Here is a 13,231-nt window from a genome sequence, read left to right as displayed (position 1 = left end):
TGGCAAACTTCACTTCACTACTGGCAGCTGTGCTTTCAGCTGCCTAGCTCATAAGCTCTGGAACTCCCTCCCTAAAGTGGTCTCCCTCCTCATTGTAAGGTTGCTTTCTTCAAATCTACCCTGTTTTCTTGCCATGCGGCTTTGTATTAACTTTTGTTTCAAGTGCCTTGAGAAAGTAGAAATGGTATACAAATGCAAACAATTGTTATTGGGGCTTTAAAGTAATCCAAATCGAGTTGATACAGATGCATAAAGCTGGAAGTGAACTACAACATTAGACTGTATGGAGTAATCCACATTAACTTTATCTAATGTACCACCATTAAGTACTTTTACCAGTGCACGTTAAAAGACCACTTCATCTCAAACCTGTCTACATGACGGAACTAATTGCCAGGCAGATTAGTACCCATTAGAAAAATAAACCTCTCTTCAGTGTATCATAGTGACCACGCAGAGCTAAAAAACCATTTCTATGGTCCCTTTTGCAACCTCAAGACATGCTAAAGCGTACTATTAATGAAGTACTTTTACAATTTTGCACACAGCAAGATCCCAGTTTTGTGCATTGGACACAAGACAAACACGTGCAAGAGACCGAGGAGAGCTTTTCCTGCCCTTCATCGAACCCAGTGTTGAGTTGGTTATCTTTAACTTTGCAATTCTTTGGTTCACTACAGAAAGTGTAGTAATTTCCATCAATTCCACAACTTGTGGTCAAGGAAACTTTGCAGAATTACAATGCACAGAAAAGGACTAATTGGGCAACAAACAGCCAGCACTAGTATAATGCGCTGAGCACCCATCTTATCTTCTTTAGTACTCAATTTTCTGCTCCATTTCCGCAGTAATAACAATGGTCCTCACCTGTAAGAAGATGAGAACAGCTCTTCCTTAGCTTGACAGCTTGGTCGTACAACTTCTTGGAACTCTTGCTGGACGTTGGATTCAGTCTCTGCCTCATGGTTTTAACACCTTGCTTGCTGTCTGGGTTAAAGAAGATAACGATCGGGTACCATTGCGTGTAATTCAGCAGATCCACAGCCTTGGGCGTAACGTCCAGTAAAGCATGCTTGTCCTGTTTAAAGTAGCAGATAAGAATAAAACTCACTGACCAACAGAAACCAAAGAAACCATCTCTTACACATAGAAGTTTAATAGGAAGCCAGGAAAGCAAGCTATTCAGCCCAAATTCAGTTTTGCCATTTAACTCCCGAATCCATATCTCAAGGTAACTGTTCCACTGCCTTTCCTCAGTCTTGTTACTGTATAACCAATTTGGAGCGTTGGTTTGGAACCTCCCATCCCAGGGAATTCCACTTCCTGGACTGCATGGAATTCTACTTGAAGGCCTCTTCAGGGTTGTAGAAGACAGGAGAAGGCCAGCTGACCCACCATGGCTACTCCAGCTCTTGAAAGAGTGATCCAATTAATCCTTCTCCTCCCTGTTCTTTGTTCCCAAGCTTGACAAAACATTCCCAATGTCAGACACGGCTCAGTGGGTGCAGTCTTGCCTCAGAGTCAGAGTCCAGTTACTGGAGAACAAAAATCTAGGCCAATGTTTCAGTCCAGTAGTGATGGAGTGCAATTCCATTAGAGAAACTACCTTTTTCCAGAAGCTAAACTGAGGTCTCATCAATTTTCTCATCTGGATACAAAAGACAGAGTCATTATCTTTAAGAGTAGGAGCATTTCCCCCAATCTGTCCTACCCTCTCCTTACCTGGACAGGTATCAGCTCTTTTTGTTTGGCGATTAGTCCAATGAATTCCTTGGGACATGTTAGAAATGTTGAAAGTACTGTATAAAGTCAAGTCACTGCTCAAATTATTCTTACCTCTTCAATAATCTGCCTGACAGTGTTCAATCGAACCACACCAGATGACCTTTCAGAGCCTGCATCTCTGGGTTCAGTTTCTGGAATAACAATTTATTTACAGCAAAGTTGTTTTGGTTTCTAACATAAGCATTTCACAGATTCACAGAGTCCACTGTTAAAATGAGTGCGTGTCACAGCTTACTTACTTGCAATTTTGTAGCTCTCCGGTAAATCTGTTGCTAGCTTCTCTGTAGCTATATCAGCGATGGGCCCAAAGAGCACCACAGGCCGCCTAAAGCCAGCTAAAGACAGGAAAGAGGGATAAATGGGTATCACGTGTCACTGGAGTATGCAGAACTACTTAAAATTAGAAGGTCCCTGACAACAGTTGCATATTAAATTAAAACATTCCACAATAATTCAAAAATGACAGGCTTTGAATACACAGCAGAACTATCTGCTTATATGTAAATTAGCTTGGGACATCCAGAAACCAGAGTTATAAAGCAAGAAATATGGTGGCCAAGGTGTACTCCCACAAACAACACAAGATGATCTGCTTTGGTAATGTTTGTTGTACCCAATATTTATCACTCAAAGGGAAAACACCTCTTGCCTGCTCTATTTGCTTTGAAATGGTGTCTAGGGGACACTCTGCAACGTCAGATTGTAACTGTTTAACTTCCACACTGATTGTGCGGCGTTCAGAGTACTGCTCGAGCCTCAGCTGAGGTTTTACGCACGTCTCCAACCTTTTGATTCTAATGTCAGAGATCATCTCATCTGAGCCTCCAGATCTTACGGCCTTGACAGCTGACAGCACCCAACCCAAACAAGCTTTTTACTAGTTTCCCCCGGGTACTCTGACCAACATTTATTCCTCAATTAAAATCATTCAAGCAAATTATTTGGTCATCATAATGTTATTTGTGGGACCTTGCCATGCCCAAATCTGCTGCCACATTTCCTACATCATTGTAACTGTACTTCAACACAACTTCATTGGCCGTGAAACCCTTGGAATGTCACTAAAGGGACTTGGGTGCTATAGAGTTGCAAGTCTTTCTGTTCTTTCTCTTGTGTAGAAAGAGGTGAAAAGGTTGCACATGTTTTCAGTAGCTGGAATTTTTATTTTTGCTACTTCCAAAATTATTTAAACTTTTCTATTTTTCATCTAACAAGCATGTTTGGTTACAGCTCATTTCTATACTTGTGGGGTGGGAGAATATTTAGAAAATCTAATTATTTATCAGAGACAAGAAATTCACATACAAAGACACACTGCTAATACAAAAAAAAGCATCTTGCCTTCCCGAAGAACAACCCTTTCGTATGCTGGGAACTTGGTGCTAACTGGCACAGCAGTGAGATCCTCGCGACTCTTCCGAAGATTCTTCTTCATTGCCGCTCGTTGACCTCGTGACCTCCAGAAATCCCCTCGGTCACTTGAAGTTGCCTTCTGGACATTTTGCACATTGGCCATTTGCTCAGCTCTGGCAGGATATTAGTTTGATACAGAAAGATTTTATTAATTCATTGGCTAGGCAGACCACAGCAAATTTTGTAGCTGATAGCTGCCCACTCTGATTTAAAATAAAATTAACTAGGCCCAAGAGTTGACCCCAACTTTTCACTATTGACCAAAACCCCACGCATTCATCACGTGTGTTACTTTTTGGCAAGATTTAATTTCTGTGGCTATGCAAAAATGAACACAGCCTCCCAAAGAAAAAGGTGTCAAATCTAAACAAATAGCAATGGATCAGAGAATTTTAAATCAATTTTTTTTTCTGCAATTATACTTCATAACCTCTTCCAATCCTGCAATATTTCATGATCTCTACACTCCTTCAATGCTGGCCTCCTGCACATCCCTGGTTTCATTCACTCTATCACCAGACGTGCTTGGGCCTCAAGCTGTGGAATTATCGCTATACCCCTTTAAAACTGAACTCATTAACAAACTTTAGAGTCTGATTACTGGCTAGAAAAATGGCAAATGGAATTTGATCCAGTGAAGTGCGAGGTAACGCACTTTGGGAGGATCAACAAGGCATGGCAATACACAATAAATGAGAGGGTACCAGGTAGATGAGGGGGAAAAACAGAAGGAGCTTGAAATGTATGTTCCTGGAGACTTATAGGTAGCAGGATGGGTCAACAATAGTGGCTAAAAGTCTACATAGGATGCTTTCCATTTAGGGCATAGAATGAAAGAGCAGAGAGGTTATGGTAGAACAGTATACAACATCAGCCAGTTTCTTTGGAAACAAATGAATTATGAATGGATGAGTATCACTGTGCAAGAATGATTCAACATGCAATAGCCTTGAGTGAAGAGTGCAGGCCAACAGCTTCAACAGGAACATTTACACAACTTTCTGCTTCACTTCAATTTTTTTTAAATGAGGAGGAAAATGCTGTTTGCTTTAGAGGAGGCTTAACTGAGGTACATAAAATAAATAGGAAGAACACATTTCCCTCAGAGGGATCAAAAACCAGGCACAAATTTGCTGGGGATCTGGAACTCACTGCCTTAAAAAGGGGGGGGGGGGGGGGGAGAAGCAGAAATGCTCACATTTAAGGAGTACTTAGATGTATACTTGAAGAGCTGTGACCTGGTACCTGAAGGCAGAATTAGGCTGGGGAGCTTTTTAAAGATAGAAAAGCTATGACCCATGAGGAATCAATGATCCTTCTTTCTAAGATTTTGTTTACATGCCCCAGTAGCTCACTCTGCAATGCAAATGTCAAATTCTGCTCCTGAGAAATACAATAAAAATCCCAGGGGACTTAAGCTGACATTAGGGCCAGGAACCAAATGCTTGGACAGAGAGGCAGGTTTTAAGGAGATCTTCAAGAGATGCCAGGCAGAGAGACATCAGGCAAGAATTCCAGAACCTGAGGCCCAGGGAGCTGAAGACGTGGCCACCATTGGCTGAGAGGTGTGATCAAATACCAGAACTGGTGAAGCACAGAGACTGCAGAAGGCCAAGTCTGGAAGAGATTCCAGAGCTACAGAGGCATAACACTACAGAGAAATTTGAATACAGGTGACAAGTAGAAATCAACAGACCAACATAAAAATTTGAATGCAGCCAAAAAAGAAAAGCATCTGTAAAGCGTATCAAACACCTGCCGTGTTAAATTGACAAAATATGCAATGTTTCATCCACATTTTAGGCTTTGAATTAAACAGACATTAATAATAGATGGTAAACTTTGCAGACGCTATGTTAAAATCAGACAGAAAGCAGTGAGGAAAAAGAAATTGCATTATGAGACTAGTTTCCAATAAATGCTGATCAATGTCAACAACTTCTACAGATGAAATACAATGGCTTACTACACTAGAATAGATTTAAATAAATACACCAATTTAAGATGTTCAGACCAATTAAGTAGCCCTTTGTTCAAACAGACCAATGTTAATCTCAAAAATATGGACACAATTGACAGTTGTAGATGGACTAGATACTCTATTCTGAATTTTTTTTAATGAAGAAATGCAAATAAGTATGTGCATTAATTCTGACCCCTTTACAAATACTGTCTTGTTCTCCAGCTCTTCATCCCCTCCAATCCTTGTGCTCTGAACCATGGAATAAAGAGCAGCAGAAAATAGGACTTCTTGCTCTGGCTAAGGCAAAGCTATCCAGTCTAATCCCACTTTCCAGCTCTCGTCTCCAAGACTCGTAGGTTAGGGCACTTCAAGTGGATATCCAGACACTTATTAAATTGCAAAAAGCAATTCTGTCTCCTCCTCCCTAATCTCCATCATCTTCACTTAGTATCGTGAATCTGTGGAATTCTCTCCACAGAGGGCTGTAGCTGCTCAGAGTACCTTCAAGACAGAGATCAATACATTTCTGGGCACCATAGAGATACAGTGCAGTAAGGTTGATGTAGAAGATCAGTCATGAACCTATTGAATGGAGGAGCAGGTTCTAAGGGGCTTCATAACCCATTTCTCCGCCTATTTCTTATGGTTTGCCTTTTCTTATACCAATGATTTGTGGAACTTCAGACCTTACCTGCTTTTATTTGGGATGATTCCTTTCTCCAGTTGTTTGATGTTGTCAGGACCGATTCTTACTGCTAACCAGTTTCCCAGCTTGCCATTGTATAGGGTGTCCAAAACCTTAAAGACTTCTCCCCTGGCAAAATTCAAGCTCTGTGGAGTCTCTTTTTCATACTCAAAGTGCGTCCTAATGAAGAACGAATCGCCACGGCCGGAGTTAATTATATCTTTGTACACTAGTGCAGAGGGGGAGGAAAAAAAAACATTAGAATGGGACTGGCAAGTGGATGGGTACATTCAACCATCCATTTCCACCACCCACATATACAGTTGCAATACAAGAGTGCAGATAACTATCCAACCAAATAATATACATGCATGTGGATAACATATGATGCTCCTAGAAAATCTACTTCATCCATTGCCAGGATTAATTTTGGAACTTCCACTGCCTTCAAGTTGATAAAGACTTTGAGAAATACAAATGCATCATACTGCAACCTCCCCTCCATGGACTCGATTATGTTGGCTGCTTCACCGAGGCAACAAGAAGTATAGACCAAGGACCCCCCCCCACTTCTGACATTCTCTCTTCTCTCCACCATTTCTGCGCCCCCCCACCCCACACACACACACACTCTCACACTCAGGCAGAAGATATAAAAGCCTTAGAGCACATAACACCAGGCTCAAGGACAGCTTTTATCCCACTGTTATAAGACTATTGAACAGTCCCCTTGTACGATAAGATAGGCTCTTGACCTCAATCTATCTCATCATGGCCTTGCACCCTATTGTCTGCTTGCACTGCACTCTCTCGGTAACTGTAGCACTTTATTCTGCATTCTGTTATTGCTTTTCCCTTGTACTACCTCAATGTACTGATGTGATAAAATTATATGGATGGCATGCAAAACAGTTTTTAAACTATACCTCAGTACATGTGACAATAATAAACAAATTTACCAATCTGCTAACTTTCTCAAAAACAGAGGCCCATCAAACCACTCTCTCGTCCTATGGGTTAGTGTTAGATCCTCAGGCAATTGAACAGGACTTCTAAAGGTTGACTCATTACTTTCCATGAAGGAAGAGTACAAACCAGATTTGCACCTTGACATGCAGCCATCAATAATCTAGGTCCTGCTGAAGACAGCTTCTCTAGCTTTATCAACAATCCTCTAGAGCCCATTTTTAATTAAAGATAATCTTTTAAGCAATACAGTTATACTTTGAGAAGAACAGAAGCCAATGAAAGATTGGGTACATTGAAATTTTTAGAAAAAAAGACAAAAATAAACTGGCTGCGATAAGTATAAAATAGAGAACCCAAGGGATTTAAAATAAAAAAATGATTTTCTGAAATCCTCTCTGGAATGATGTTGACAAGGAGGGGAACCTGTGGGTGGTGGTATACCACACACCCTCTGCCCTCGTCAGTGGTGGTTGAGGTTGCAAGTTTGAGATATGCTGTCGGAATAGCCTAGACACATAACTGCAATGTATTTTGTAGCTGGCACTCGCTGCAGCCACAGCGAGGTTGGTGGCAGGAAGGAATGTTGCAGGTGGTGGACAGAGTATTGATTAAATAGTCTGCTTTGTCCTGGATGATGTTCAGCTTTGAGTGCAGCTCAACAACACCTTTCCAGGCAAACAGGGAAGATTTCTGCACACTCCTGACTTGTGCCTGGTAGATGGTGGGAAGGTTTTCGGGAAATCAAAGCCCAATTCTTGCTCCAGTGTTAATGATGTGTAATATCCAGGAGGGTGCAAAACTGGGCTATGCGGTCTCCCCTTTCTCTCTCTATACAAGACCCTCCCTCCTAACCAGTTCTTGCATCCAACTACCAACCTGCCAGATCTATCATTCACTTTCCAAAACCCTTTCCCCACCAACAGCCAGACCCACAACTGTCTTCCCCTTCTCACCCCATCCCACTGCCAATTAGTGTAGGGGCAGGCACGGTAGTGTAGTGGTTAGCATAACACTATTACAGCACCAGCAACCCGGGTTCAATTCCAGCTGCTGTCTGTAAGGAGTTCGTACGTTCTCCCCATGACTGCGTGGGTTTCCTCTGGGTGCTCCGGCTTCCTCCCGCATTCCAAAGACATACGGGTTAGGAAGTTGTGGGCATGCTACGTTGGCACCAGAAGTGTGGCGACACTTGCGGGCTGCCCCCAGAATATTCTACGCAAAGATGTATTTCACTGTGTTTCGATGTACATGTGACTAATAAAGATCTCATCTTAGAATTCTATCTTCCCTTCAGCACATGTTCCCAAAGCCCACCAATTCCTGTTACCGTCTAACAGCAAGTCAGATTCTAAAACCCACTAAACTCCAGGTGCACAGCAATTCCTCCTGTGGGTTCATCACCTTGAAACACTCTCCATACAGAGGCTGTCTGACTGACCGTGAGTTTGACCATTTGCTGTTGCCTTTTGACAAAAAGGTCGACTGTACTCTTGTAGTAAGCATCCAAAAGCATCCAAAACACAGGAGAGTGGACCAGAAATAACATTTCCACAAGGGCCACACTTACCATTGGGGAAAAAAATAAAGACTCTAGGAATAATGTCCATAATGTCCAGCACTGTAGTCATATTACAAAACTGACCAGAGCACTTTCCAAGGTCAATACATGCAAAGATCAAATAGCTTTCATCTGTGCTCATCATTCAATAAGTTGTCACAGGTTGTCAGTTATAATCAGAAAAGGAGCAAAACGATTAACTTAATGCAAGGTGAAAAGTGAAGAACTTGGATCCTTGTGATTGTTCTTAGTGTATTAACCTTGCACATCTTTAAGACATCCCAGAGGATTTCGTTACCAAACTACACTTGACAGGTAGGGAGTGGAGCAGTTGACCAGTCAAGACCCAACAAAAATAGAAAATGCTAGAAATACTCAGCAGGTCAGAGCGCAAATCTGGACAGGGAAAGAGTCAATATTTCAGGTCAACATCCTAGAATGCTGAGCAGCATTTGCAATTTTTTGCTTCAATCTAGACCATCTGCAATAGAATAAATAAAACTTCAATTATACAACTAGAAGAACAATAATTGACATCAAGAGACTCATATGATACTACTAAAATTGTGCACAGGATCTCTTGCATCTATTCCAGAGGGTGCACAGGTCCTCCACAATTCAGCTTAATGCCTCCGACGGCACAGATCTTACAGCCCTGTGCATTCTGAACATTCCACTGAAATCAGCCTAAATGTTTGTGCTCAACGTGTGGGATTTGAATTCTCAGCCTGTCGTTTCAGGGGCAAGTACGTTAGTGACTGAACCAAGCCAAGATACCCCGAATGAATCCTCCTCGTGAGGTAAAGTGCAGATTTCTTCTATTCAGCTTTCTCTACCAACTCAGTTTAGTGTTTAGTGCCTTGTCTTAAATTACATACCGTCATACTTGCTCTGAGCGAGGATGGTCACATCTTCACCCTTTGGAATTTCTAGAAGATACAGAACAGCTTCTTCACGCACGATACTACGGAAATCCATGGAGTTTATCTGGTAGGAAAGACAAACAAGTTAAAATTATCACCCATAAGATGGAGGATTGCACACTGCAGGGAAACCACTTTTTATTCTTCTTAAAAATAGGTTACATCAATCAAAGATCAGTTTGGCTATAGCATCCCTCAGAATTAATCCTTAATCTTCCATTCTGGTGTTCATGGAATTATATAGCACTAGAGGCCAATTCAGCCAATTGTAACGTTACACTCTTTCGAAGAGTTCTCCTTCCACTCTTTTTCCAATTTGTTTGAAAGTTCCTATTGAACTTGCTCCCACTGCTCTTCCGGGCAGCATCTTCCAGGTCACAGTTTAAAACATCCCTCTCAACTCTTCCTATTGCCAATTACCTTAAAAATCGCTGATTACTGACTCATCCTGGTCCCTCAACTCTCCTGCGACGTGGAGATGGGATCAAAGCCATCATTACAAGGCTTGTGCAAAGACGAGTTCAACAATCCCAATGTTAAAGCTCAGCCCAACTCTGGAGCAATTTTCAAAGACAAAACCAAACCAATATTTAACCTACTTAATACAAGTTCTAATCCAGCAATTGAAATGCGCTATCCAGAAGTTTATGGCTTGTCAAACAAGTCCTCCTCAATCCACATCAGGTCAACTCTTCCATTATTTATGGAGTAAACTGATGGACATCTGTCATTGGGTACGTTAACTGTTTCTACTTACAAGACACTATGTTTAATACTGGAATCACTTGATAATATGCTGGACTTTGCAATAAAATGTGCAACGAGTAAAACAAAAGAACATTGGGAAAAGTATCAGTTACATCTTCAATATGGAAATGCAAAGAATAATTTGAAAACAGTGTGGCATGCTAATCTTGAATCAAATCACCCATTCTCCATTGTAGTGTCTACAGTGCATCCAACTTCACTTCAACTAAACCGAAGGTAATTACTCACAGACAACAGGGTAATTCTAAATCCACGCTCCCCCACTCCAATTCCTAGTAAATGGTTTTTGGATGGGGTGTACAGTGTGGATATCACATGGAAAGCGTATCACAATTGGGTGGGACAGGTGGGATATTCAAGACTTCTTGATCTGTCCTATCCCACTCTGCACTTGTAAACCTGAAACCGGAGTTTATACAGGGGAAGGTCTATAGGTGAAGCAGAATGGTTTTCACATTACCTTGAGGAGTTGATCTCCTTCCTCAAGTCCTTCATTCTCAGCCGGGCTACCTTCCTGCACTCCCGCCACAAAGATCCCTACATCGTTGCCGCCAGCAAGTCGGAGGCCAACACTATCTCCTTTCTTGAATTGCACCATTTTCGTATCTGGACTGCAGAAAACAGAACGCGTTATTCATTAAAATATTTCCTTTTCCATTCTGAAAAGTCTCTCCTTCCGTCAGTGGTTGCACTGTATACCATCTACATATTGCACTACAAAATGCATTAAGATTTCACCATCAGCACTCCTGAGCCAGTGACCTCTGCCACTAAGGAGGACAGAGGCAGCAGCAACACGAAAATGCCACCACCCTCTGGTTCCCCTCCAAGACGTACACTGTTCCAATTTGAAAATTTAAGTCACTGTTCCTTCAAGGTTACTGGGTCTAAAAATCTTATAAAACCCCAACACAGCTATGGGAGTATCAGCACCTCATGGACTATAGCAGTTCAAGACAACTTCACATTCTACTCGGTGGTAATTATTTGTACGCAATGTTGGCAGTGACAGCGATTTCCACAGTGAGAGAGCGAGGTAAAATAATTGCATCTGGAATTCAGCTACACAAAGGGTCCTGAAAAGGTAATGTTCAGCTCAGGCAAAGTGAATTTTAATGCATTTTGTTGCAGAAAAAAAGCCTGCAAGGAGGAAATTCTTTTGAAAAGGCTATTATTTCTCGCTGATAGTCCAGGATTTGAGGTAAGGGTCAACGGGTGGTCAAGAGGAGTGTGATAAATGCAAAACAAGGGGTGGTAACTTTGTAGAGCTGGACTTCCCAGGGAACTTCCTTTGCATAAAACATGTCATGGCTAGGGAGCAATCCAAAATTCCTAAAGGATTACGGAATTTTTGTTCTGCAAGGGGTATTTTGGGTTACAGAACCAAAGACAGCAAAATAAAATGGATAACGCCATAGAAATTCTATAGTACAACAGACTCAAGAGCTTAAATGATCTACCCTTTTATTAGAATCTACATTCATGAATTTCTTATTTAAGATGCTACACATGGAACTGAATCAATATCCAATTTTAAAAAAATGTTTGTGAAACTTAAATTCAAAGGATTAGGTCAAAGATCTTGGTCATTCAAATGCTGTTATTTACCCATACAGTAAACTCTTCAATATACGTTGCAGAATGTACTGAAGGAAACTAATTAAATCACCACTGTCAGCTCTTCGACTGTCTAAAGAACATTACTGCATGCAAACCGATTTTGGTGTTTGCTCGAGCAAAGTGAACAGAAGCAATTTATTGGAGGTAAAGGAACACTTCAACATGTCAAGGATGTGGTAACATTCAAGAATGCAGAGGCATTCCCACCTGTGTAAGCAGAGATCCAATTTAGGGGCCATAAATAAGACAAATCATTAATAAATCCAATAGAGAATCCAAGAGAAACATCCTTACCCAAAAAAGCAATGGGAATGTGAAAGTAGCTTCTATGGGGAGTGTTTGAGGCGAATAACGGATCAATTTAAGGAGAAGCTGGAAAAAACACACAAGGAAGAAAAGGAACAAAAGATCATGCCGGGAAGGAAAAGTGAAATAAAATGGGAGGAAATGTGTATGCGGCATAAATGCTGGACCATTTAGGCTGGACTACAGAAGTATCAGCAAATACCGAGCCACCAAAAAAGTGTCAAGGACAAAAGAATGGAGAAATTTAAGGGACATTCAACTGAAGACACAATCATCAACACTGGGGCAAAAGATAATGGATGTGTTTGAGGAACAGAGGTCCTGCTGAGTTGAACAAATAAATAAATAGAAACATTCACCATACTTCAGGATTTCCCTGGAGTCACCACTGAGGAGGAAGCGGCACTGGGAAATATAACCAGGGAGCTTAAACATACAGACTCCCCTTCTCTCCCCCTCCTCTTCAAATCAAATAGTTCAAATACTTTGACTAATTGTAAAGAAAAAGGCCAGCAGCACAGAGAGACCTTTTGATTGAGTGGAAGATTTATCCAGAGTCACCTAAAGAGGTGACTGAGATCTTCCAGTTGGCTACAGGAATAGTGGGGCACTCTCCACAGGCTTCCTGACACATCCATCCTCTAATCAACGAGGAATGATGTGTTGGCCAACCTCAGATGGCAGTAGTTGAAGGCAGAAGATTGCATGATGAAGCCTCAGATCAGAGATTATACCCCAGCATTTTAGTTAAAAAAAGATTGCCCATAATTAAAATATTCAAGATGTAAATTGACCAATCACCACCTTGACAGGAATACATTCTGGCTACCAAAAACCTTCCAAAAATGAAGTGGGAGGACCCATACCAAAAGAGAAAAGAACTCCTCTAACATGGCTTGCAATTTACAATTATTTTGACAAAAGCACTTTCAAAAGAGCAAAAAAATGAAACTGTGCCCAAAATTAGCTTCAAGACACATTTCTCAACAATCTTGTACAAAACAGAACTTAGTGCAAATCATTCAATTATACAGGCCATCCCTCAACCTCTGTATTCTGGAGAATTTTTTCCCCCCAACAGTTGAGATTCTAAAAAATGTAAAAAAAACAATTCAATTAACTATCCTACAACACTTACCATGGTGCTTTACAAAATTTGACACCAAGCCACATTAAAGCTTATTGGGAGCAGTTACAAGAGAGATCACTTTCAAAGAGCATCTTGCAAAAGGGCAGAGAGG

General features: G+C 41.2%; 1 protein-coding gene across 6 annotated transcripts in view; it reads right to left on the bottom strand.

Annotated features, from left to right (window-relative positions):
- The window catches only part of tjp2a (tight junction protein 2a (zona occludens 2)), a 101,509-nt gene that overhangs the window by 17,892 nt on the left and 70,386 nt on the right, over positions 1-13,231 (bottom strand). For all 6 annotated transcript variants that reach the window (XM_052019196.1, XM_052019195.1, XM_052019194.1 and 3 more), the window contains exons 11-17: positions 10,525-10,675; positions 9,252-9,360; positions 5,853-6,075; positions 3,127-3,311; positions 2,025-2,120; positions 1,837-1,916; positions 868-1,078 (exon numbers count right to left, since the gene is read on the bottom strand). In XM_052019196.1, coding sequence (XP_051875156.1) covers positions 868-1,078; positions 1,837-1,916; positions 2,025-2,120; positions 3,127-3,311; positions 5,853-6,075; positions 9,252-9,360; positions 10,525-10,675 — 1,055 coding nt within the window. The remainder of the gene's footprint in view (positions 1-867; positions 1,079-1,836; positions 1,917-2,024; positions 2,121-3,126; positions 3,312-5,852; positions 6,076-9,251; positions 9,361-10,524; positions 10,676-13,231) is intronic.

Source organism: Pristis pectinata, chromosome 7 (assembly GCF_009764475.1).
Source record: "Pristis pectinata isolate sPriPec2 chromosome 7, sPriPec2.1.pri, whole genome shotgun sequence".
NCBI classification, from domain to species: Eukaryota; Metazoa; Chordata; class Chondrichthyes; order Rhinopristiformes; family Pristidae; genus Pristis; species Pristis pectinata.
Note: the sequence above shows the minus strand (reverse complement) of the source record. Positions and strands in the feature narration are given on the sequence as shown.